The sequence below is a fragment of the Ceratotherium simum genome, chromosome 3 (assembly GCF_057802395.1).
Source record: "Ceratotherium simum simum isolate JZ-2026a chromosome 3, ASM5780239v1, whole genome shotgun sequence".
NCBI classification, from domain to species: Eukaryota; Metazoa; Chordata; class Mammalia; order Perissodactyla; family Rhinocerotidae; genus Ceratotherium; species Ceratotherium simum.
In genome coordinates this window covers 1,911,360-1,938,818 of record NC_141902.1, presented here as the reverse complement: position 1 = coordinate 1,938,818, position 27,459 = coordinate 1,911,360, and the positions used below count along the sequence as shown (strand labels likewise).

The 27,459-nt window shown below is 35.3% G+C and overlaps 1 protein-coding gene across 4 annotated transcripts in view; it reads right to left on the bottom strand.

Annotated features, from left to right (window-relative positions):
* SOS2 (SOS Ras/Rho guanine nucleotide exchange factor 2) overlaps nt 1–27,459 on the bottom strand; it is a 93,237-nt gene that overhangs the window by 17,281 nt on the left and 48,497 nt on the right. For all 4 annotated transcript variants that reach the window (XM_087421940.1, XM_087421933.1, XM_087421946.1 and 1 more), the window contains 8 exons: nt 16,265–16,392; nt 15,138–15,793; nt 14,668–14,749; nt 12,712–12,834; nt 8,118–8,221; nt 5,758–5,980; nt 2,599–2,718; nt 2,278–2,440 (listed from right to left, as the gene is read on the bottom strand). In XM_087421940.1, the coding sequence (XP_087278066.1) occupies nt 2,278–2,440; nt 2,599–2,718; nt 5,758–5,980; nt 8,118–8,221; nt 12,712–12,834; nt 14,668–14,749; nt 15,138–15,793; nt 16,265–16,392 (1,599 nt within the window). The remainder of the gene's footprint in view (nt 1–2,277; nt 2,441–2,598; nt 2,719–5,757; nt 5,981–8,117; nt 8,222–12,711; nt 12,835–14,667; nt 14,750–15,137; nt 15,794–16,264; nt 16,393–27,459) is intronic.

Here is a 27,459-nt window from a genome sequence, read left to right as displayed (position 1 = left end):
TAAACTGGATGCCAGGTATACAGGTGTTCTTTGTATTTTTATTCTTTATACCTTATACATACTTTTAGAAACATTTTTCTGTACCCAATATTTTAAGAAATTAAAGCTTACCTTATTAAAATGAATATACTACTTCAGAGTTTTTCAAAATCAGAATTGAAATTATTAATCTACTAAATAGATTAATATTGGCAATATTTGACTGTTAATATCTTTAATATATTAAAAGTTAATACAAATCAATAAAATGCAAACATCGAAATAGAAAAATACATACATGAAAGCAGTTTACCCTCCACTCGCCTCTCATCACAACCCACTGAAAGAACCAATGCTAAGAGTGTGTATCCTTCCACACACTTCTCAATGCTCACGCAACTCCACTTAGATGCTTAGGGTTTGTTCTGTTTTATTATATCAAAACGAAATCATATTTTACTCATTATTTTGAAGTTTCTTATGACTTTTCCCCTAAAATATCACAAATATTCTTCCAAGACAATACACACAAATCCTAATGACTTTTTTTCTATAGCTGAACCATATTCTGTACTCAATCATTCTCCTATTGATGGACACACAGGTTGTTCCTAGTCTTCTGCTACTTCAATTAATGCTGCAGAAACTATATCTTTGTACATTAACTATGGTGTTTTTATTCCTGGGTCCAAGAGTATGTATATTTTAATTTTACCGTATATTGCCAGATTATTTCCCAGAAAGACTGTAAAAATTCACATTCCCAAAGGCAATAATATATTTCTATGGCTAAGTCTAATTTTTTACCCTTCACTTAGGTGTTAAAAAAAGACTTCCTAGGTACAAAAGCAAAGGAAGAATTCGGAAATGAAGAGATTGATATGTTTAAATAAAAATGATAAAACTTCCATATAAAAAACATTATATAAAAATTTTAAAATTAAAAAAGCAGATAAAATAAAGACAATTAGAAACTGGAAAAAGTATGGGTACTAGTTGACTAAGTGTTAATATCTTTAATATATCAAGTTCATAAAAATCAATAACATGCAAACACCCAAACAGAAAAATAAGAGATGATATGAATAGATAAATTATAAAGAAGAAATTAAAATGGCCATTAAATACATTTTAAGAAACCTCACCAGTTATTTACAAAAATACAAAAAAAAGAAAAGAAAAAGAGGAGGTGCTTTTTTTTTTTTTTTTGCCCATGTAATCTGTAAATAAGTTTGCAATAAAGTAATACCCAGAAGGATTTATCATACCTTGCTAGAAAGCACCTTGGCAAATGTACCAAAAGTCTTAAAATGTACAAATACTCTGACCCAGGAATTCCACCTTTAGAAATTCATTTTAGGGAAATAATAAAATTCTTACAAAGATTTCTGTATATGGATATTCCATGTTAAATTATTTATCACAGCAAAAAATCAGAAATAACTTAATTGTCCCAGAATAGAGTGATAAAGGAAATTATAGTTTATCCATGGGATACAAAACCATGCAGCCATTAAAAATTTGTTTTTGAAAATAAGCTGATAAAAAAAGGAAAATGTTTATGATAAAAAGATACAGATCATAAATATCTATGTACAACTTGATCTCAATTTTGTTATTAAAAATACATGTGGGGCCAGCCACAGTGGCCTAGTGGTTAAGTTCGGCGTGCTCTGCTTCAGCAGCCCAGGTTCACTTCCCAGGCGCAGACCTACACTACTCGTGGCCATGCTGTGGCGGCAACCCACATACAGGAAGACTGGCAACGGATGTTAGCTCAGGGCGAATCTTCCTCAGCAAAAAAAAAAAAAATATATATATATATGTGAAATATCCTTCTATACTTTCTGTATCTTCTGAATTTTCTAAAATAAGCACTAAATATATACTATTTTATAATATAAAAAAACAGATTTAAGTTTTAGAAAGGTTTTCTTCATGTTACTCTTTCTTTGACTATATACTAAAGGTGATTAAAGTAATTTGTTTATATATATTTAAAATCCTTTGTCATTTATTTGAAACTATCAATCAATGTGCTACTAAAAAAATCCATTTGGAACTTCATTACATTTAGGTAAGCATATTAAACAAAGTCACAAATCCCATATTCTGTGATGAATCCCAGGCTTACTAGTATATATTGATCTATCTTCTAATATCTTGATATCACTGGATTTAAGGGAATAAGATGGATTTACAAAGGATTTACTCAAAAAGACCAGTAGTAGAAGGAATCTCTTTTACATTAATTTTATCTCCCCCACAAAGGATGAAATATTTAAGTCTAAAACTTACCTCAAAGGTATGGTCTAGTCTGTACACTGACACTGAATTTACTGCACTGACTATCTCCAATACACCATTGAAATTATTCAAATCTTGAAAAACTTGCAGAATTTCTATAATTCTACTTAGTACTGCCACTCGTTCCTCAAAATTTTCTGCTTCCACAATGCACCTAACCAAAAAAAAAAAAAAAATATTCATGGCTTAGAAAGCAATTTCCTCACCTAGTGTAGAAGAGAATAAACATATTTTCAGCCAGAATTTTAGCTTATATATGACTTAATATTATGATTATTAAGAAGTAATAAGACAGAGTATGTAAAAACTTACTTTTCAAACCAGAGGGTGAGATTTGTGGTGTGGCGAATCATTTTTAATAAATTCGGAGAATTTATTTCTTTATCTTCTTTGGTCCATACACTCCCTACAAGTTCAGAAGGCTGGACTTTCCTAGGGAACCAAAAATCAATGTAACAAAGGATTAGTATCAAAATAATTTAAAAGTCTCCTAAAATTTAGTAAGAAAAAGACAACCCGAAAGATAAACAGACAAGCATATGAACAGGTAATTCACAGATGAACAGATCTGAATAGCCACAAACATGAAAAAATACTTTATCTCTTACTCAGGGAAAAGAACATTAAACTACAATGAAATCCCATTTTATTCCTGTCAGACTAACACAAGTCTGATAATACCAAATGGGGAAAAATGTGAAAAAACAGGAACTCTCCAACACTGATGTACAAGCAAAAATTGATACAACCGTTTGTAAAATCTAATGAAGATATACATCTTAGATCACCCAGCAATTCTATACCTAGGAAAATACTCTAGACATCAGGTTCTAAGAATGTTCAGTGAAGCACTGTTTGCAGGAGTGAAAAATCCCAAACAACCTAGAGGCTCCTCATCAGGAGACTGGATAAATTAGGGAGCATTCACACAATGCAATACCACACCACAGCTAAAATTAGCCAACCAGAGCTACAGTCATCAACTTGAACAAATGCCAGAAACAATTTCAGTAAAAAACAAGTTGCAGAATGATACATAAATATAAACAGTTTAAAAATGTGCAAAACAGTGCTATATATTGTTTAGGAGTGTGTGTAAATTATAAGACATACATAGGAATAGTAAGCACCAAATGATAGTGGTTATTCCTCAGTAGAAAGAAGAGGAATAGGATTGAGAGAACTACACAAGGGATCTCAATTTTATTTGTAATGCTTTTGCTGTTCATGACCCCTCATTATATTATTTTCTACATTTTTTGGAATACCTGAAATACGTAATAAAAATTCAGACAGAAGAGCAGATTAAATCATTGTGTACAGTGAGTCAGGATTACATAATTTAAAAAGTTGATCAGTGGCATTGTCATCAATGTCTTACAGACTTGGCTATTTTAAAAGAAAAAAAGTTTTTAACCAGTAGATTTGAGTACAAATGGGTACTTGCTAACAGTTTTTTGGTTTTTCTGGGGGGTTTTTTTGGTGAGGAAGATTGGCCCTGAGCTAACATCTGTTGCCAATCTTCCTCCTTTTGCTTAAGGCAGATTGTCCCTGAGCTAACATCTATGCCAATCCTCCCTTCTTTTGTCTGTGGGTTGCTACCACAGCACAGCTGCCGACAAGCGGTGTAGGTCCGTGCCCAGGATGCGAACTCGCAAACCCCAGGCTGCTGCTGCTGAAGTGGAGCGCGTGAACTTAACCACTACACCACCAGGCCAACCCCAACTAACAGTTTTTAAAATAAGTTTTCTGAAGTGGTTCTATTATTTCACCAAAAATTTAGTCTACAAACTGTCGATGTTTTATGTATGTTGCCCTTCTTCCATAACACACACATCACATAACAAAGGGATTTCAATGTTCTGAAAGCAGATCCACATAGAGCTAAGTGCTTTTTTTCTCAGATGTCCACTCACGGAGCAGTCTCTCTATGAGGAAACACTTTATTCAGTACTATTCGCTTTGTTATCTCAAGTAATAGGTGCCTTCATTCCTACCTGTCACAAATCCCACAATATTAACAAAAACCACCTGAACCCCAAATTACTTAAAATATAACATGACACACTAAATCAGATGCTGACAACCTCTGACATGTGTGCTAAATTCTGAACGGCACAGCCAGGAGAAACCAGAGGCCCAGTTCTAAAGAAGGCGAAGTTTTATCTCTGGTGCCTTTCTACAGTCTCAATTAGCACTAAACCTTATATATTCTTGCTTTTCTCTGTATAGTCCCTGTGTAAAAAATCACTGCTAATCAGGATAACTTCTTAAGGGTATTTGTATTGTAAAAGGGGCTCCTGAATACAGAAAGGTTTTTGATGGAATGATAGTGGTGGGGGGGTCATTTTTCAACCTGTGTGTGTGTGTGTGTCGGGGGGTTACCTGCAAGTTCTGTGCTTTTCACAGGAGCCTGGGTTGTAAATGAAAGAAGAAACCTTAAATTAGGAGGGAGGAGAGGACAGAAAGGGGCTAATGCACTGGGCAAAGATACTGGTTTAAAAAGAGATGATAGAGGAAGTTGATAAAATAAGCCGAAAGGAGAGAAGACTGTGGTTAGGAAGGAATGAGATGCTTGAATCAGTAATTTTGGAATAAGAATGATTTACAGTGATGACAAGATTCAGAATATGACCATGGGAGGTGTCTGATTTGGAGCAGAGAATGACATTGGAAGTGAGGAAGCCATGAAACTAAAAGGTTAGGTTGTGAATGGGTGATCTGTGTGGATATAAGGTGATGGCAGGAAATGCTGTATATGTAAAGACAGATGATGGGGTACAGATAAAAATAAATAGCCAAGCACATTTCTAGTGATCCTTATAAATGAAAGAAAATGGTTCAGAAGTTTTAAGTATCGTTCATCATCACACTACGTCAGAAACAACTTTTCTTTCAAGTTAAAATTGACTTCAAATAGCTAAAATATCTGAAACTCCTTAAAAGAAGTTAAGAAATCTTTACTCTTCTAAGAATTTTGTTATTCATTTGCCTAGCAAACCTAACCCAGTCAAGCCACAAATTAAAATTTTGATTATGTGGAATCTGAAAAAAAAGAAGAAAGCTTGTCTCACTCAATAATCTATTTACTTAGCTGCCACGAGGCTCACATCCATGCTGACCGGCTTAGCCAAATCAACGCTAACTAAAGCGACCCGAGAAAGCATTGGAGTGGGAGCTGGGTGCCTGCCCTGAAAGCAGCTGCGATTCTGCGGCATTCGTCTTCTCTCTGCCACTCCTCTCGTGAAGGACTGCGAGGACCCAACCTGGGCCCAAAGAGCAATATGCTGTAAGACTTTCACCCGCAGAAGAGACTGCACTTAAAAACTGCTATGAGCTTTCCTCCAAGCCCACACGAATAGATGAGGTGTTTTTAAACAGCACTGATGAATAATTTGCAAAATGTTCTGAAAACAGAAGTATGTTCAAGGTTCTTGAAAACAGAGCAACAAATTAATATTAATTGCCTACCTATAGAGATCAGATTCCAAAAGCGTCAGCTGACGTGCAATTTCTATTGGATGAAGTGTCATGAGATCAAATGTCTCACACTGTCCTGGTCTGCTGATATGCCATTCGATTGGTGGAGGCGGACTTTCAAAGGTAATACTATGGCTTATTCCATTTGCCTGAGTTTGTTTCTTCCTCTTGATGATCTTAGCAATTGACTCTACCCACTTCTTCATAGCTTTCCCTAGAAAACAAACACCAACAAAAATGCCTGTTATTTGACAGACATAACTGCAAATCTCCGTATAATCCTTAACCTTCCCCCAGCTTCAACAAGTACCAACTCATAGCCCCTTTCTAACCCCACTCATGCCCTCCCTCCACTCCCTATGTTTTTTCAGAACAAACCTAAGACATCACATCATTTCCTTCATACTTAAGTATGTATCCAAAAGTTAAAAGACTTTTAAAACTAACCACGATACCACTATCACATATAAAAAATGACAATAACTTCTTCATATCATCAAATATCTAGTTAGTGTTCAAATTTCCCTGATTGTCTCATGAATACTTTCTTACAGTTGGTTTGTCTGAAATAGGATCTGAACAAGATCTACACATCACACTGAGTCAATATGTCTCAAGTCTCCTTTCATCTACAGGCTCCCCCTTTATCTCTCATTTTTGTTTGCAATTTATTTGTTGAAATTGAATCATTAGCCCTATGGTGTTTCCCAAGTTTGAATTTTGCCAATTCCATCACTGTGGTGTCATCTGCCATGCTTCTCTGTCTCCTGTGTTTTCTGTAAATAAGACACACAGAGACTAGATCTGATTCAGGATCAATTTTTTGACATGAATACTTGCAAGAATATTTCAACAAGAGGGATATAATGTCTTGTTACCTCTTTTTGTGATGTTACTAGGAGTTGAGAAATGGTAATATTCTATCATTCCTTCTTCACTTATTGGCTACAATACTTCTACAAAGAGAAACTTTGCCCCATGAATGATTTGGTCACGCTGAGGTATAACTTATATAGCACAGGCCTTTAGACATTAACACAACCTTTTACTCTCTTCATCCTAATATGTGTGTTATTTTAGAAGCTTCTTAGATGACATTTAATCTAGTGTCCTCATTAAGAATATTATTTAAAAATTAATTTTGTACTATAAACAATTTTAAGGCATGCATGAAAAAAAACCATATCTTAAACATCTTAAAATTGAAACAAAGGAATCACATTCTCTCTTTTAATGAAAGTAAAATTTCCCTTAGAGAACAAGTAGATGAAGTAAACTAGGCTTAGTTAAGGTATTTTTTTTTTGCTGAGGAAGATTTTCCCTGAGCTAACACCTGTGCCAATCTTCGTCAATTCTGTATGTGGGTCACTGCCACAGCATGGCTGAAGATTGGTGTAGGTCCACGCCCAGGATCCAAATCTGCAAACCCGGGCCGCCAAAGTGGAGCACGCCAAACTTAACCACTATGCCACAGGCTGGCCCCAGTTATGGTATTCTTACTTAATGCCTTATAGTCTCAGATAAAACGTAAACATTCTTTCTTCAATAACATACATTTGATGACACATTTGTTTAAACATTCATGACCTAGACTTTCACTTCATAGGCTGCATTCTGAAACTTCAGGTAGTAAACTCTTATCTTCCAGGTGCCAAAAATATACCAAAAACTTTTCCAGGGCAAGTAAATATTATTTAAAAAGCTATTAACCATTCAAAACTAAAGAATAAGATTAAAGAGAATAAGAAAACAGATAAAATTATGCAAATATTTAATTAGCTGAAGGAATGGTAACCTTGAGATGAGATAAAATTAAAAGGCTTAAATTTAGGGGCCAGCCCAGTGGTGTAGTGGTTAAGTTTGCATGCTCCACTTCGGCAGCCCAGGGTTCGCAGGTTCAGTTCCTGGGCATGGACCCACACACGGCTCATCAAGCCATGCTGTGGTGCATCCCACACACAAAATAAAGGAAGACTGGCACAGATATTAGCTCAGGGCCAATCTTCCTCAAGCAAAAAAGAAAAAGATTGGCAACAGATATTAGCTCAGGGCCAATCTTCCTCATCAAATTAAAAAAAAAGTCTTATAATTATTAAAGAGGACTTTTGACTTCTTTAAAAGAATGATCCTCCTTCTTGAAAAAGCAAGGCTGAAAAAATTTGAAATGGCAAGGTTCTAAGACTTCAGGTGGTTCTAAACATATGTGAGCTTCTTAGAGTCTATAAAAATCATCCCAAATGTTATTTCAGCTTTTTAAAAATGAAAAATAGTTTAGCTTCTTAAAAGTCACACAAATTTAAAAATAAACTCATGGGCGACATAAGATTCAATCAAACCTTTAAATAATATACCTCTTACACTTGAAATGAAGGATTCTAGTCGTTCAAGCAACTCCAAATCTCTTTCAAAGTCGTAAAAATGGTGTTCAACCCAGTGCCGAAACACATTTAAGATCCTGATAAAATGAAAAGAAAGACTCAATTTTAATGAAACTTAAGCATTCAATTATACTTCTTTCACTTCTCTATGCCATGGTGATAGCTTTATATGCAAGGGCCAATATAACACTCAAAGAATCTCTAATTTGTATTTAATTAATACCTCAAGTCCTTCAATGACATGAAGATAGTAGGTCTCCAGACTGTTTATTATTTAAAAATTATACTTTCAAAAATATTTATAAGCATAAGAATTGTGGCTTCTGTACTTAAAGACCTATTTTATGTTCAGGAAAAGTACCTTTTCTTTATTGATACGTACAAAATTCATGGTCTATATTGTACAAAATCTATTTTTAAGTTCTTAAATTGAAAAAGGATTTTTTTAAGATCTAAATTTTGATATATTTTTCACATAAAATCGAAAACCAACTAGGATTTAGTGTATTTGGTTCTACATTCAAGAGCTATCATCAAATTTCTATGTAGTTTACAGGTATGTCCACATTTTGTCCAAAAGACAAAAATATTTCTGACAGAGCCCTATTTTGTTTTGCAGTACTACAAAAATACTCATAACCTTGTGAATAGAGATTTAATCTATACAAATATAATATTCCACTCTCCACTCCAGACATTTATAGATAGTGTGAATAAGTTACGTTAGCATTTTTTCCCTTCATTATTTCTTTTTTTTTTTGTGAGGAGGCCCAGCCCTGAGCTAACATCCAATGCCAATCCTCCTCTTTTTTGCTGAGGAAGACTGGCCCTGGGCTAACATCCATGCCCATCTTCCTCTATTTTATATGGGACGCCGCCACAGCATGGCTTAACAAGCGGTGCGTCGGTGCGCACCCGGGATCCGAACCGGCGAACCCCGGGCCGCCACAGCGGAACGTGCGCACTTAACCGCTTGCACCACCGGGCCGGCCCCGCCCTTCATTATTTCAATCAATGACTATTTCTATGTTAGCTCCCCCCTGCCCCCACCAACTGACAGATAATAGTTTTTCTCCCAGACTAAGAAAATACTTTAAATTCTCAATCTCCATCACCCTATCTGTAATAAAACAACCTTACATCATTGTGTGCCTGGGTAGCTCAATGGCTTAGAGAGTATTTCAAGAGATCACAAAATTGTTAGCTGATAGTTTACACTTGGTCAATTCAAACAACTGTTTCCATTTTCTTTCCTTCCTAGGTTCTACAGCATCCAATGTACTTTAAAAATTACTTTCACGTAAAAGAAAAAGAAATCTCATTAATTAGATTTTATCAAAATTAAAAACTTCTGCTCATCAAAAGACATGATTAAGAAAAGTAACAGGCAAGCCACAGACTGGAAGAAAATATTTGCAAAACATATCTGACAAAAGACTGGCATCCAATCCTACTCAACACAGTATTACAACTCAATAATAAAAAGACAAACAACTCAATAAAAAATAGGCAGAAGATCTGAATAGATTCTTCACAAAATAAGTATGAATAGCCAATAAAAGACAATAGAGGGCCGGCCCCATGGCTTAGCGATTAAGTGCGCGCGCTCCGCTGCTGGCAGCCCAGGTTCGGATCCCGGGCGCACACCAACGCACCGCTTCTCCGGCCATGCTGAGGCCGCGTCCCACATACAGCAACTAGAAGGATGTGCAACTATGACATACAACTATCTACTGGGGCTTTGGGAGAAAAATAAATAAATAAAATTAAAAAAAAAAAAGACAATAGAAAGTTCTCAACATCACTAGTCATCAGAAGAATACAAACTAAAACCACAAAGAGATACTACTATTCCCCATCAGTCTGGCTAAGGCGTAAAGACTGACATCCCTAACTGCTGTTGAGGACGTGGAGCAAGTGGAGCTCTCACACACTGCTGGTGAGAGGGGAACACAGGACAACCACTGTGGGAAAAGATGCGGCCGTTTCTTTTAAAACTAAACATACACCAACCCACGACCCAGCCATTCCACTCTCACTTATTTACCCAAGACACAGGAAAAATATATTCACAAAAGACTTGTAAAGTAAAGTTCATAGCAGCTTTATTCATAATAATCAAAAACTGAAAAGAACTCAGGTGCCTTTCAGTGGGAAAATGAATTAACACACTGTGGTACATTCATATAAAAGAACACGACCTCAGCAACCAAACAGAACAAACTATTCATAAAACAGCAGCATGCTCAAAAGCACGTTGAGTGAAAGAAGTCAGACACAAGGGGATCTAAGAATCCATTTATATGAAACTCTAAAACAAGTAAAACTAATCTATGTAGGAAGATGAATACTGCTTTGGGTAATGAGAACAAAAATTGACTAGAATGGGCATGAGGGAACTTTCTGGGGTGATGGTAACATTTTACATCTTGAAAGGAGTTTGGATTACAGAGATGTATGTATTTGTTGAAATTCAACCAAAGTATACTTAAGATATGTGTGCTTCACTGTATACACATTTTAGAACAAAAGAACAATAAACAAATACTGAACTGTTAATGATACACAAGTTGAATTACTTAAGGAGAAGTCTACTTTGAAATACAACCCCCAAATCAGATGATGGACCAACAGAAGAATGATAAATGAATAAGTATGGGATATAAGAAGTACTGTAAAATGTTAACAGTAGACCTAGGTGGTGGGTTTATGAGTGTTCACTGTAGAATTCTTTCAACTTTGCTTTATATTAAAAATTTCGTAATACAATGATGGAAAAGGATACTATCATTATAAAAATTACTATCATTGCTAAAAGTTTTTCAACGCTTACAGGACAAGTTTAACAACTTGGCTTGGATTTCAAGGCCATCTTCAAATCCATCCCATTCCATATAGTTAATTTCATCTACTACTACTTGCAATACAATGTCTTCATTCCTCTTGAGTCAATTTCCTTACCTATTTCCTCTGCACACCATTTTCATTTCTGCCTTCTTGCCTTTGTTCATACTATTTCCCACGACCCTGAATACCTATAATCACCTTTCTGTCTATCTAAATCCTATACATCCTTTAGGGACAATCTCAGATTTTACCTCTTCCAAGATGCCTTTCCTAATTACTCCAGCCTAATCTTAGCTATTGCTGAAATTTTATAGGGATGTATTTTTCTATGCCACTTAAGACATTTAAAACAGAATAATACATAACTGTTTCATGTATCCTTTTACCCCAATAAAATCATATCATCATGGTGGCAAAGATGATATTCTATGTTATTTCTGTACTCACCATAGTTACAAGTACAGGACTGAGAACACAGAAAATGCTTAGAAATAAATACTTAAAGAATGTATATAATTGAGAATCTAGGACTATATTCTGCCTCTATATAGCAGCCTCATAAATGTGTGCCTCATGTCAAGAGGCTTAATTTGAGTGTGGATTAGTGCAAATGCATCATAGCTAGTAGAAAAAAATTAATTACTTCTTTATTGCTGATGGGTAAATAATCTCATCTTCTTATACAAAGAATGATATATTAAAAGTTTTGGCTGAGACATACAGTTAGGAGCACTAAAATTCCTCTAAAACTGCATTTATTTGTGGCAATTATCCTGGAAAATAATATACTCAGTTAAAATTGCATCAATAATGATAAAATCGCATCAGTGATAAAAATATTTTATCAATAAATAAAATCAATCAAGTTGCAATTTATTGATCAACAGTAATCAAGGAACTTTAACATTTACAGAGAAGAAAATATTTAGATCCTATACAATTAATAAGATATCTCAGTTTTCCCACGGAAAGGGGTAGATGATACTTCGGTTTTTACTTGGACTGTAAAGAAAGCTAATCAAAGGAGCTTCCAACTTTCAATGCTCAGTGCTAACAAATACACTGGCTTAGGGAGTTAGACAGAGATGGGTTTGAATCCTGTCCTGCCGCTCCCTTTATACGATCTCTGTCAAACACTTTATCCTGCTAAGTTTCAAATTCCTCCGAGATAAAGGGGAAAGAGTAACTGTGCTGAGAAGATGAGATGAAAAGCACTGAGGCACACAGTAAGTACCTAACAAGTGGCAGCTGCTTTTATCAAATACATTTTTAGAAACTACTGAAATGATTTTTTTAGATAAAGCAACAAATGCCTATATACTTTGTGGGAGAAGGGTGGGGAAAGAGCTAGAACTTTCATAAATATAAAACTGTAAAAAAGCCCAGGATTACCAGATGATCACAAAGGGACATGAAGAAAAAAGGAGGAGGAGGCTGACAGCAGGCACACTCATATGAAATTGTTTAACCGTTACTCAACAGGTCTCCTGGGCTGTAAGCAGAATGTATCACATGCCAGAGATATCTGATGCAAATAACACCCTATCTTTGAATAATTAAATTTCTTCAGAGTATTATTTAAGAGTAGCTTCCCATAGAGAGAACTTTGGAAGTGAAGTTAACAACAACACCTATATCTGAATTCAGAGGTAAGAACTTTGGTGCTAACTACATATTGAAAATTGAACGGCACATAAAAAACATAATATTCAGGCCAAACCTAAGTTGCACTGGTTGGACGTATTCCTTGCGAAACCTTTTAAGGTCTGCACTGATTGGCTGCTCGCCTTTCTCTACTGCCAATTTATCTGCTTCAGTAGGTTCTGGCTCTGGAATTTCAAATCTAAGAAGAAAAGCAAAATGAGAGAAATTTTTGTTGTTCATACATAAATGAAAAGGATTTCAAATACACAGGGAAAATATTTTAACTAAGCGACCTTCTTTCCTACCATTTATGTGAAAAGTACAAATACTGATAAACTTCCCTTAAAGTATTACATACTACAAAAAATTGCCCTTTGGCTATACAGTAGCCAAAGGTTTTTTATTCTTGCTTTTATCCAAAAAAGTTGCATAAGTAGCACTGATCAACACAGAAAAGGCCAATGGAAAAGAGCCAAGAAAAGAATCTATAAGGAGTATAAACTCTTTAAGGAACATAACAGAGACGGCTTATATAATAATCTGTCCTTAATATTTACTTTATTAAAATGAAAGCAGATTCAATAAATGAATATAAATCCAAAGAGAAGGCCCAAACTGAATTTTAAACAATATTTACAGAACATACCTAAGTGGATGAGGTAAAAAATCAAAGTTAAAAAAAAAAAAACTTTGCCCAACCATAAGAAAGATAGCTAAAATATAAGTCTAACATGTGCTTTCCCGGACATGGAAATACTACAAAGTAAATCTTCACAGCAAATTACACTGACTCAGTCTGGTAAACTCAGTTTCACAGAAAAACATAATGATAGAGATAAAATTCTAGTATTTTTAAATGTCAATCAAAATTATTTTAAAGTCCAGACATTTTAACCTATAAAGCATTTAAAGTGCCGCTAATATACTCAGTAAAAAAGAAAAATTTAATACAAAACTTAATTTTTAAAAATTAATCATAATAAAGGAATGTTCATTTTTTTAGGTCTAACAATGACATTGCGATTATGGTTTGTTTGTTTTTTTTTTTTTTTTTGCTGAGGAATATTGGCCCTGGGCTAACATCTGTGCCAATCTTCCTCTACGTTACCTAGGACGCTGCCACAGCATGGCTCAACAAGCAGTGCATCGGTGCTCACCCGGGATCCGAACCTCAGAACCCCAGGCCGCCGAAGCGGAGCACGCGCACACTTAACCACTGCGCCACCAGGCCAGCCCCGTGATTATGTTTTTAATAAGAGTACTTATCTTTTAGAAATACAAAGAGAAATATCTACAGATGAAATATGTTGTCTAGGACCTACGTGTACTTCAAAGCAATCCTGGGGTTAGGGTGTTGAAGTCCGTAGGGAAACAGATGAAACATGAGTTGATAATGACTGAAGCAGGATGATTGATAAATGTGGTTTATTATATTCTTCTACTTACTCTTGTATATGTCTTGAAATTTTCCTTAATAAAAAGTTGGTTTTAAAAGTGAAAAGTAGGGGCCGGCCCCATGGCTTAGCGGTTAAGTGCGTGCACTCCACTGCTGGCGGCCCGGGTTCAGATCCCGGGCGCACACCGATGCACCGCTTCTCCAGCCATGCTGAGGCCGCGTCCCACATACAGCAACTAGCAGGATGTGCAACTATGACATACAACTATCTACTGGGGCTTTGGGGGAAAAAATAAATAAATAAATAAAATTATAAAAGTGAAAAGTAAAAATGTCTCTTTTAAAGAAGTATTTATTGCACAGAAAAAATTTCATTAAAATACACAGTTTTTTATCTTCTAAAACTGGATCTTTCTGATTACCACTATAAATATTACTACCACCTGAAAAGACCTGTTATAACAGGGATTTCAGTAAGCACGCTGTTTGAAGAGAATAGTAATACTGCTAATTTAATGCCAAATAAATTATGTTCTAAAACATACTGGCAGCACACACTAGGTACCCAGCACTTTGTAAGGTACAAAACAGCCTTTTACAAAATGTTTATATAAGTGAAATAAATATTTTTCTTACCGTTCGATCAGTAAGCTTAGCAATTCCTGTGGTTTACAAAATGAACGATACGTAGTAAGAAAAGTACGAACAAAATTGGGATCTGAAAAAGTAGAGCATAAAACAGGTTGCATGAGTTCAATTTATTCAGTTTAATTCAAAGTAGCAGATTTTGGAGGCCTGCCTTCCTTTTCCTTTTTATTCTGGCCCCTCCCACTGTGGCTCTTCCTGCCAATCGTGGTATTTCTTGATAAATGAAGTTTCCAAATTCAAGATTCATACATATACAATTTTTATAAATATTTAATAATTAATGAAGTTAACAATATTATAGAGACATTTAATTAGTTATTTATCCTTTGATTCTGCAGTATTCTTTTTATATTTTAGAAGCAATCCATTTTTCTCCAGGCCTCAAGCATTTTTGAACATTCCTGAAAAGCTTTTAGCTCCTCAGCCCTAGATAACCACTTGTAGTGAGTTTCACATACCTGCATACATATGATATGTTAACCTTTCAATTAATTTCACCACAGTTCCTCCTTTAATAATGGGGATTCCACTTCTACTTTGCAAGTTGTCTTCAAAAACAATGTTTTCCTCAGAGTCTTTCACCACAAAACGATACACTTCAGGACTTGGTAATCTCAGTGGTTGCTCATTTTCTTCTTTCAACAATACTGAGTCCAGCATTCGATCTAGAGTGCTACGATAGTGAAGAGAAATAAGTGCTGCCATCCAGCTGTTTTTCTCCTCAGCAGACTTAGCCGCAAAGGTTATGCTGTTTTCATCTTTGGATACTAATTCAAAAGCATGTTTGCACTCACAAGTGTCTTCTTTATCACATATCTGTATTTTCCTCATGACAAATTTTTCTTTTAATCTGTACTCTGCACTGCTGTGACCTGGAAGGCGTGACTGGCCGTGATTGGGTTTGCAGCTAATCATCAGGCCATCAAAGAGGAAAATATGCCGTTCATGTTTAGCACCAATTTTTGTCAAAGGACCTTCCATAATGAATTCATTACAACACTGTCCAATGTCTTTGCCTTCCCAACCATCTATGTTTTTCTGAATTTCATTCATTTTTTTAATAGCCAGGTGCTTGCTTCTTAATTGACGATTATAAAAAGGGCAAACAGGATCCCTAAAAAAACAAGATAAATTTAGCTTATTCAATGGCTAAGCAATCCTAATTGCTTTAAGTGTAAACTAACTCAAATCAAGTGACACAAATATTAAATAACCAAACACTAGATTTTGCACACAGCATCTACTTTCTTCTAACTTTGCCACTAAATGATACGTCTCAATTTCGTTATTGTAAAAGAGAAGTACTAGAAGCTCTATATTTCATTCTAATGCCATAAGAGTTAAAATGACAATCCTAAATTTCTTATATAAATTATACAAAAAATTATTAATTTTTAAGTTTTATTAAATATACCTTAACAACATGACAATGCCAATTTTAAAAGACTAAAATAAAAATGCAAGACAAAAGTATAACTTTTAAGAATGCAACTATCACTATAAAGCAACAATTCTTTAGAAAACCAGGCATCAGATGTAAATGAAGTATGCAGAAGCATGCATATTTTCAACAGTTTGGAATTACCCAGGTCGGCGTCTAGGTGAATACTGCTTGTAAATTCGGTCCATACTACCTTGGAGATTCATGAGAGCAGTAATAGCTTGGTTCAAACATTCTCTGTCTTCTTGCTCTTCACTACATGCTTTCAATTGCTAAGAAAAACCAAAACGAAAAATTAAACCTGCATTGTTCAATTCTTTCCCTTGCTTTTAATTAGAGGAAATGGCAACAATATTATAAACTCTAAACGAATTTTAAATAATAAAAACACCTAGAATTTTATATAATTATGTATACCCTCTTATCCCTCAAACCAACCCTTTCTCTACATATGTAAATACAATACAGATACAAAGTACTATTACCATAGCAATCAGAAAAAAAAAGCAACTGTGATAACCATCTGGACATTTTCCAGATACATAAAAATAGCTTAAATATACAACACATGAAGCTTACAAGTTACTCTTACTGCTAGTAACTATGAATAGAGAAACAAGGTAAACACACGAGTTATCTCATGTTCCCTAATTAACGTCTTAAGCTCTAGTGACCCCTAAAAGCTTGTATCTTTGTTACACAGCATACTCAAGTATGCTGACTTCAGCACTTCAATCATAAACTTTTCTGCAAACAGCATCTCACAAGGGATCTAACTGATATTTTCTTTACAACATAAAATTCAACCATTCTAGTAAATATCAAGAAACCATGAAGGTTAATATTCTATCTTATTAACCCTTAGAAATAAGAGTTATAAATTATATTATTAATCCTAATGACTCTGGCTTTATTTCTTTATCCAAAACCTTCTCTTGTGAATCTCACTCTCAAAATGGAAGAAAATTTACTTCATAATAACTCAGACTGGATGATGCTCTAATGTTTTAATTTGTTTGACACAAGAATTCAAGGCAGAGCATTATATAGATATGATATGGAGATTTACAGATACAAATATACACTTACGCAAGAATATGGAAAAATTACAATCACTGCTTTTAGAAAATTTTTAAAAAGTTAAATCTATTTCATGATCTTAAACTACCTTACTAGAAATTTTGCAACAACTTTTCCTTATATTCTAAAAACAACCTGAAAATCATTCAGCAATGGTTCCCCCTCCTCAGGAAGGAAGTGAATGGATATTGTTTGAGTACTCAGTCCACTACCTTTATGTCCTAGAAAGTATTCTCTACATGGAGCACAGAGCCATCTGATACTTTTCAAGATACATGTAGAAGTCTTGCTATTAAAAGATTTGCAATATAAATAATTTAAGTGACTATCAGTAGAAGTAAAACCTTAATCCCTAGATTAAGAAATAAAATGAAAGGATGAAGGGAAAAGAGACAAAATACCACAGGAAGTTTGAAAAAGGATCAGTACTTGATCATTCTGACTTCCAAAGGTGAAAATTACTACCAAATCACTTCTTTTGCTATTTAAAAAATTTCTTACAAAAAGATTCTTCTCAGTTCCACTCTAAAATATTTCGTTAGTAAATACGGGTATTGATGATATAAAATGATTAACTACAGGTTTTTCTTTATTGCTTTTGTTGATCCAAATTTCCAAATTATCACTAATAATGAGATTCTACCAAAATGAGAACTACTTTTCAATTTAGGTATATGAAGAAACTAAATTCCTATTATCTACTTGGTCTTAAGGCTGTTCAGACTCTTCCAAATAAATGGCCGTGTCATTCTAAACAGCCGTGTGGTAACTACAGGCTGTCAAGGAGAAATAAAACCTAGGATTATTTAAAGCACAGGATTTTCTGGTGACAGAAATATATGAAGCCTCTGTTTGGCATAAACTCAGTCCAACAATTTGCTAAATATTTCTTCAATTTTGGGCAGTGATACGTAATAAACATCAGATTAATGGAAATTCAAGCTAATTCTCTACAGACATTTGAAAGAATGTACTCTAAACATCTTACACTGACATAGAAATTACCACACCGAACTACTTGCAAATCAGTCATACTCTTTTAAGACTCAATGGCTTTCTACATATCTGCTTCTGCCACTGCTCATCCACGTGGTTAATTTAGTCTCTGAAATATAGCTGAAACTCCTCCTCCCTCTGAAACTCGTCCCTCCCCTCTCCCTTAAACTTTTTCTTTTGAAATAATATCAAATCTATAGACAAGTTGTAAAAATAATACAAACAACTCCTGTATACTCTGAGTCATCAATTTTTAACATTTTGCCACATATGCTTCATCATTCTGCGTGTGAGTGTATGTACACCATTTTTTCCCCTGAACTATCTGAGAGTAGTTTGTGATGTCATCCTCTCATTTCCTTGCTGAGAAAGGGGAACCACTGTGGAATGGTTCTGAGATTGTTTTTGGAATATGAGGAAAACGCAAATGTATCACAAATTACTCTCAAATACTATCATTCTCCATTCCTCCTTGACTATTTCAGCGGTATGTCTTAGAACAAAGACATTCTTTTATAGTATAGCAGTCGACTTCAGGAAATTTAACATTGGTAAAGTTCTATTACCTAATTTACAGTGGATATCCCATTTTGTCTGTCCCAGTTATGCCCTTTAGGGTAATTTCCCCCGCAGTACAGGATCCAGTCAGTGTTGCACTTAGCTGTCATGTTTCTCTTGTCTCTCTTAATCTGCAGTAGTTCCACAGCATTTGTCTTTCATGGCTCCCCCAAATAACTAACACACACCCACACCAGAATAGGAGGATAAACCCCTATGAATTTTTTTCTAACTTCCCTCAACAGAGTTAGTTACTCCTGCCTCAGTGATGCCACACTACTACTTCTATTAGGCACTTATTATTTTGTAATTATTTATTTGATGCTCATGTTCTTCACTAAACGATGGACTCCTTAAGGCTTGGGGATATGTTTTATTCATTTTTAGTACAGTACCTGCATATGATAAGTACCCAATAAGGTAATTAGAATGAGTGACTGTTGTATAAATACCTACAATGTTGTTAAGTGCTTAGACAAATAACAACAATGAACATGTATTGAGCTCTTATTCTGTGCAAGCTCTTTCACTCATTAGCTTATTTAATCTTTGTTACAACTCTTTAAGATAGGTACTATTATTATACAAGTTACAGATTAAGAAACTGAGGCACAGAGAGCTTATGTAATTCACCCAAGATGAGTGGCAGAGTCTGTATTCAAGCTCAGGAACTCTGACTCCAGGATCCATTCTTTTTGCCACACTACCACACTGCCTCTCCACAATGACCAAACACAAGTAAGCAAAACCCTGGTCTCTGCCTTAATCTGCTGACCACGAGTTGAAGGGGACTCCCCTCTATGTTAAAAACAAATTGGATAATTACACAGTTTAAGAAGTAAAATGAACTGTGCTTTGGAAAAGTGGTCAGAGAATAAACGCCCTATAAAGTAATAAAGTGCAAGTGATCTTTCATTAATGTGTGCTATCTTATGAACTTGACTGAAAAATATATTTCTTGCTTACCTCACAATCATTATTCTCCTTAGTTGTCTATAAGTGTATCCTGTCCAAGATTTCACACCTCATGTAAGTTTTTCTTAACTCTATGAGACTTGACTGAAATATCACGCTTCTCTTGAATTTCTATGAAGTGCTATATCTACTATAGATATCTCTGTGCCTAAAGCAAGGGGAATTACAATGAATTATGAATTTGCCTCTAAATCAATATACTGGGAGTTCAGTCTAGATGTGAAATAATATATGTGATCAATTCTTTTCTGGTAATAATAAACTTCTCTCTAGATTGTCATAAAAATAGAATTTTAGTAATGTGGTGGGAAATTCAACTCATTAAAACCTATCACTTTTCTTTACATGCTTTTTTTAAAAAAACGCATTATCTTCCTTCAGATGTTGTTCAGTGATGTCAGCAGCAGAAGAGTAAATATTATGTAGTACCATATTCCTGATAGTCTTTTTCAAGAGTCAGAACATTTCCTTCCGTAGATACTATCTCAGGCTCTTGATGTTATGAACACACTCACACACACACACACTCACACAGGAACACAAAGACAGGACAAAGCAAATGTTAACAATTAGTGAATCCAGGTGAAGGGAACTCACTATACTATTTTTGTAACTTTTTTCTACGTTTTTCAAAGTAAAAGGTAAAAAAGTATTACCTAAAGAAACTTAACTGTCTCATATCAAAATATTGGCTTATCTTTACCAATAAACTTCATTAAAGTTATTAATAATAGGTCTTCCTGTTAAGCTTTAAGTAAATTAAGTGGATTAAGTACTCTTGAGAGGAGAATTTTTATTCTTTCCATTACTGAATTTCTAGGAAATGACTGAGTGTTAGGGAGTAAAAGAATGTTACATGGATTTGAATAAATCAATTCTGAAGTGAGAGAGTAGATATTTTTAGTAACAGAAGGATAAACACATATTTTTTTCTTAGAATATAAGAAGTATATGCTATTATAAAATTACTTATAAAGCAGGAAATCAATTGGCTTTTTCTTTTCCTTCTTACATAAGGATTGAAATATATGTTAAGAAAAAAATCTAAAATTTTATCTGGAAAAAAATAGAAAATGAAAATAGTTTGTGATTAACCCCAGAGGGGTTTAAATTTGAAAAGAAATATATATATATAAAACCTATAAAATGAACTTTAAAGTACTGCTACAAATAATAATAATCCAACAATGTACTGTAAAATAATTTCAGGCAAACTACATAATATATCCTATCATTTCTCATTACGCAGCTGTTCTATCTTGCTTATTGTAAATCCTGATTTTGGGAAATAAAACTCAAACAATATTTAAATGCTATGTCCACAAATAAATTTTTCTTGATATATGACTGAAACAGATACTTCAAATTAAAACTGGCTCAAAACTGCTTGAGGATTGTTTTCTACTCCCAAAGGAATGTGATACCCTTAAGTCATACTAGCCCAGTCTTTCTTATGGTTCTTACCCCAAAGTAAGCTTAACATGAAAAGAAATTTCTTTTGGATGAGTACTTGAGTGCAAACAGTATCACAAAAAGGCAATCTACAGAATGGGAGAAAATATTTGCAAATGATATATCTGCTAAGGTATTAATATCCAGAATATATGAAGAGCTCCTATAACATAACAACAATATAAACAAATGGAATAAAAAATGGGCAAGGGACTTGAACAGACATTTCTCCAAAGAAGATATATGAATGGCCAACAAGCACATGAAAAGATGCTCACCACCACTAATCATTAGGGAAATGCAAATCAAAACCACAATGAGATACTATCTCACATCCATTAAGATGGCTACTGTCAAAAAATAAAGAAACTAACAAGTGTTGGCAAGGATGTGGAGAAATTAAAACCCTTGTGCACTATTGGTGAGGATGTAAAATGGTATAGCTGCTATGAAATACAGTACGGTGTTTCCTCAAAAAATTAAAAATAGAATTATCATATACCATATGATTCAGCAATTCCACTTCTGAGGATATCGCCAAAAGAATTAAAAGCAGACTCTTGAGGCAATATTTGTATACCCATATTCAGCAGCATTATTTACAAGGGCCAAAAATAAGAAGCAATCCAAGTGCCCAACGACACTGGTTGTATAACGGTACACTTAACACTACTGAACTGTACACTTAAAATGGTTAAGACGGTAAGTTTATGTGATGTATATTTTACCACAATTAAAAATAAGTTAATAACATGTTTTAAAAAACCGACAGTATCATAGAACAGATATAAAAGTAAAAGGTAGTTTGTCATCTGCCCATGTGATAATCCATTTAGCTTGTACCCAGAATTAGTCTTTATTTCAGTGTTTCTCAAAGTGTACGTCATAATCTATTAGTGGATCACAATCATTTTTTTTAAAAGAAAGAAACCGAATAGAATACAGCCATGTGCCACATAACCATGTTTCAGTCAATGACAGACCATATATAGGACCATACAGCCTAGATGTTTAGTGGGCTGTACCATCTAGGTTTGTGTAAGTACACTCTGAGGTTCGCACAACAACGACATTGCCTAACCACACATTTCTCAGAATGTATCCCCGTTGTTAAGTGATGCATGATTGTATAACAGAGTACACTGCATGAAAAGCTAAGTAGCATTTCATGAAACTTTTTGTTGTGTGTGTGTGTATATACCAAGTCATGATGTTAAATGTATTCCTTACTGTGGATCATTCCCACTGTATAACATACAGATTGATTCCCACAGGACAATAAATTCTATAAATAAATAGGCCACTTTCTAGATATCTAGGCTTCTGATCCCACGAACTGAGTCATATGCTTACCAAGAATCACTATTACATGTTTCCAAATATATTTACGCCAGTTGTGCTTATGTTGTAATTAGGTAATTTAACTACACATAAGTCAAAGAAATATAAGTATAAAAAAGGATATTTATATGAAAACTCAGTCAAATCATTTTAAAGGTAATTCCCTTTACAAAGGTATAGATAGGAAAGATAACTGTAAAAGACTTGGAAAAACTATAAAAACCCAGGTTTCTGCTCTGAGACTGCTTTACAAGCATTTCAAGTTCATGTACCATCTAAAAGAAATGGAAAATAGAAATCACAGAAGATAATTTTTATGACTTAAGCAAGAAAGATTCATACTTTCAGAGGTTTGGTATGTGTGTTTATTAAACTAAAATGTATATAATTCTTTTTATGACTCTTTATTTTAATTAAGTGACCAACTACCAGTCCTAATAACAATGGCTAAGAGGACTTGGAGTCCAGTGATCAATTGACGGCAAAAGTAGCTATGGCTGGGGCCGGCCCCGTGGCATAGTGGTTAAGTTCGTGCACTCCGCTTTGGGGGCCCGGGATCCGCTGGTTCAGATCCTGTGCACGGACCTACGTGCCACTCATCAAGTCATGCTGAGGCAGCGTCCCACACTGAGCAACTAGAAGGATGCACAACTAGGACATACAACTATCTACTGGGGCTTTGGGGAGAAAAAAGGAGGAAGATTGGCAAAAGATGATAGCTCAGGGCCAATCTTCCTCAAAAACAAAACAAAACAAAAAGCTCAAGGAGAAAGATGCCTTGAATCTAAAAAGCAATAAAAAAAGTTAGGGAAGAAAATTTTACTCAGCAAGATATACTGAAATTACAATTGAAAAAGAAAAATAATCTGAAAGTAGACAAAATTCCTCAATGCTAGCTTGAATCAATGAAGATAAGTAGCTACGATGGACAGAAATGAGAATGGATGGTCCCCAGAAAATTTCCATCTCTCCATATGCCCGTTTAGTAAGAGTCTTAAACATCAAAGGAAGGTGCATATGGAACCAGAAGTGGAAAGAGAAACACTCACTGATAAATTCTGATGCCTGTCCAAAGGCAGGAGATATTCTTTCATAATTAGGTAGTTGTACTTTAAGACTTCAAAGAATGAATAATAGTGGAGTGACATTAGCATCATGGTGGAGTGAGCACTTCCCTTGGACTTTCCCCACTAAGATACAACAAAAAGGACATTCATAAACCAAGAGAGGACATTCATACAACACAAAAGACGTCTGAGTGACCCATGCATCCATACATCTGAAGGTGGAGGTGCTGGACCCCCCCGGAGGAAGCGGAAGGAGGTATGGGGATATCCTCTCCCTCCCTGGCAGCGGCCCAGGGCGCAGCATCACACGCGGCTCTCCACCGGAATGCCCTTGCTCTCCAAGTTCCCTCACAGCCCAGGGAAAAGCTCCACACAGGGGAGGCTAAGCTATTGCAAGGGTATCTTCATCAAGCCAGCACCCAAAGAGAGTAGATAGCAAGGGCAGAGTGAGAATGCCCCCAGGACTGTGCACGTGAAAGAAAGCGCCCCCCCCACACCTGGTGCACTAGCTCAGCCAGTTGGCCAGAGCGCCTGCGCACATGTTAGAAAAGCAGCAGCTGCGAGCGAATGAGCCAGCAATCGCAAATAGACCCTGCCAGCATAGATTCCAAAGGACAGGCACAGACACCAGGGGTTGTGGCGTGCTCAGAACACACAGCTCCTGACCCCCACCAATGGGGGCAAGTGGAATCTGCGACCACATACTATCACTATGCAAAGGCACAAATTCATGCCATCAAATAATATGAATAAATATATTAATACTCCAGACCAGAAGGAAAATGACAAGCACCCAGAAATCAATCTTTAAGGCACAGAAATTTACAACCTAAATGACAGAGAATTCAAAATAGCTATCATAAAAAAATTCAATGAGTTACAAGAAAATTCAGAGTTCAATGAAATCAGCAACAAAATTAATGAACAAAGGGAATTCTTCACAAAAGAGATTGAAACTATAAAGAAAAACCAACCTGAAATGTTGGAGATGAAAAACACAATGGATGAGATAAAGAAAAATCTAGAGTCCCTGAATAACAGAGCTGGTATTATGGAGGATAAAATTAGCAATCTGGAGGACAGAAATATAGAAATGCTTCAGATGGAGGAGGAGAGACAACTAAGACTAAAAGGAAATGAAGAAATTCTCTGAGAAATAACTGACTCAATTAGGAAATGCAACATAAGGATTATAGGTATTCCAGAGGGAGAACAGAGGGAAAATGGAGCAGAAAGCTTCAAGAAATAATAGCTGAGAACTTCTCAAACCTGGGGAAGGAGCTGGAAATACAAGTAAAAGAAGCTAACAGAACTTCTAATTATATCAATGCAAAAAGACCTTCTCCAAGGCATATAGTGGTAAAACTGGCAAAAGTCAATGACAAAGAAAAAATATTAAGGGCAGCAAGGCAGAAAAAAAATCACTTACAAAAGAACCCCTATCAGGCTTTCAGTGGATTTCTCAGCAGAAACCTTACAGGCTAGAAGAGAGTGGAATGATATATTCAAAATTCTGAAAGACAAACAGTTTCAGCCAACAATACTCTATCCAGTGAAAATATCCTTCAGATATGATGGAGAAATAAAAACTTTCCCAGATAAACAAAAGCTGAGGGAGTTCACCACCACAAGACCCACCTACGAAAAATGATCAAGAAGGCTCTCATAACCTGAAAAAAAAAAAGAAAGGGTTTACAAAGTCTTGGGGAAGGAGATAAATAGGCAGACAAAATCAAAAAATTGCAGCTCTCTATCAGAACAGGTTAGGAAACACGTAATTGTAACATTAAAGGACAGGAAAACATCAAAAATAACTATCATCTCATTACTTGAACCACAAACTCACAAGACAAGATGGAATAAGCTGTGATAACAATAACTTAGGGAAGAGAAAAGGGATGGATCAGCTTAGACTAAGGAAATTAGACTGTCAGAAAACAGACTATCTCATCTACAAGATTTTTTATACAAACCTCATGGTAACCAATAAAGAAATAATCAGAACAGAGACACAAATGATAAAGAGAAATCTGAGAAAACCATCATAGAGAACCACAAAACTGAACTGGCAGTCTGAAATACACGGGACAAGAAACAAGGGAAATAAAGAATAACCAGAAAACGAGTGATAAAATGGCAGCATTAAGCCCTCATATATCAATAATCACTCTAAATGTAAACAGACTGAATTCTCCTATCAAAAGACACAGAGTGGGGGGATGGATTAAAAAACAGAACCCAACAATATGCTGCCTCCAGGAAACACATCTCAGCTCTAAAGACAAAAACAGGCTCACAGTGAAAGAATGGAAGACAATACTCCAAGCTAATGGCAAACAAAAGAAAGCAGATGTTGCCACACTTATATCAGGCAAAGCAGACTTCAAGATAAAACAGGCAATGAGAGACTTAGAGTGGCAGTATATAATGATAAAACAGACACTCCACCAAGAAGATATAACACTTATATATGCACCCAACACAGGAGCACCAAAGTACATAAAGCAACTATTAAGAAACCTAAAAGGAGATATTAACAACACCACAATAATAGTAGAGGACCTTCACACCCCAATTACATCAATGGATAGATCATCTAGACAGAAAGTCAACAAGGAAATAGTGGAATTAAACGAAAAACTAGACCAGATGGACTTAAGATATATACATAGAACACTCCATCCAAAAGCAGCAGAATGCACATTCTTCTCAAGTGCACATGGAACATTCTCAAGGCTAGATCATATGCTGGGAAACAAGGCAAGGCTCAATAAATTTAAGAAGATTGAAATCATATCAAGCATCTTTTCCGACCATAATGCTATGAAACTAGAAGTCAACTACAAGAAAAAAGCTGGGAAAGTGACAAATATGTGGAGACTAAACAACATGCTACTTGAACAACTGATGGATCACTGAAGAAATTAAAGGAGAAATCAAAAAATATCTGGAGACAAATGAAAATGAAAATACACCATACCAACTCATATGGGATGCAGCAAAAGTGGTCCTAAGAGGGAAATTCATAGCAATACAGGTCCATCTTAAAAAACAAGAAAAATCTAAAATAATAACCTTAAACTACACCTAACAGAATTAGACAAAGAAGAGACAAAGCCCAAAGTCAGCAGAAGGAGGAAAATAATAAAAATTAGAGCAGAAATAAGTGATATTGAAACAAACAAACAAAAAAACAGTAGAAAGGATCAACAAAACTAAGAGCTGGTTCTTTGAGAAGATAAATAAAATTGAAAAACCCTTAGCCAGACTCACTAAGAAAAAATGAGAGAAGGCTCAAATAAATAAAATTAGAAATGAAAGAGGAGAAATTACAATGGATACCACAGAAATACAAAAGATTATAAGAGAATGCTATGAAAAACTATATGCCAAAAATCTAGACAATACAGAAGAAATGGACAAATTCTTAGACTCATACAACCTCCCAAAACTGAATCAAGAAGAAATAGAGAATCTGAATAGACCAATCACAAGTAAAGAGATTGAGGGCCGGCCCTATGGCTTAGCGGTTAAGCGCGCGCGCTCCACTGCTGGAGGCCCAGGTTCGGATCCCAGGCGCGCACCAACGCACCGCTTCTCCAGCCATGCTGAGGCCTCGTCCCACATACAGCAACTAGAAGGATGTGCAGCTATGACATACAACTATCTACTGGGGCTTTGGGGGGAAAATAAATAAATAAAATCTTAAAAAAAAAAACAAGTAAAGAGATTGAAACAGTAATCAAAAACCTCCCAAAAAATAAAAGTTCAGGACCAGGTAGAAGATAGATGGCTTCTCTGGAGAATTCTACCAAACATTCAAAGAAGATGTAATACCTATCCTTCTCAAACTATTCGAAAAAGTTGAAG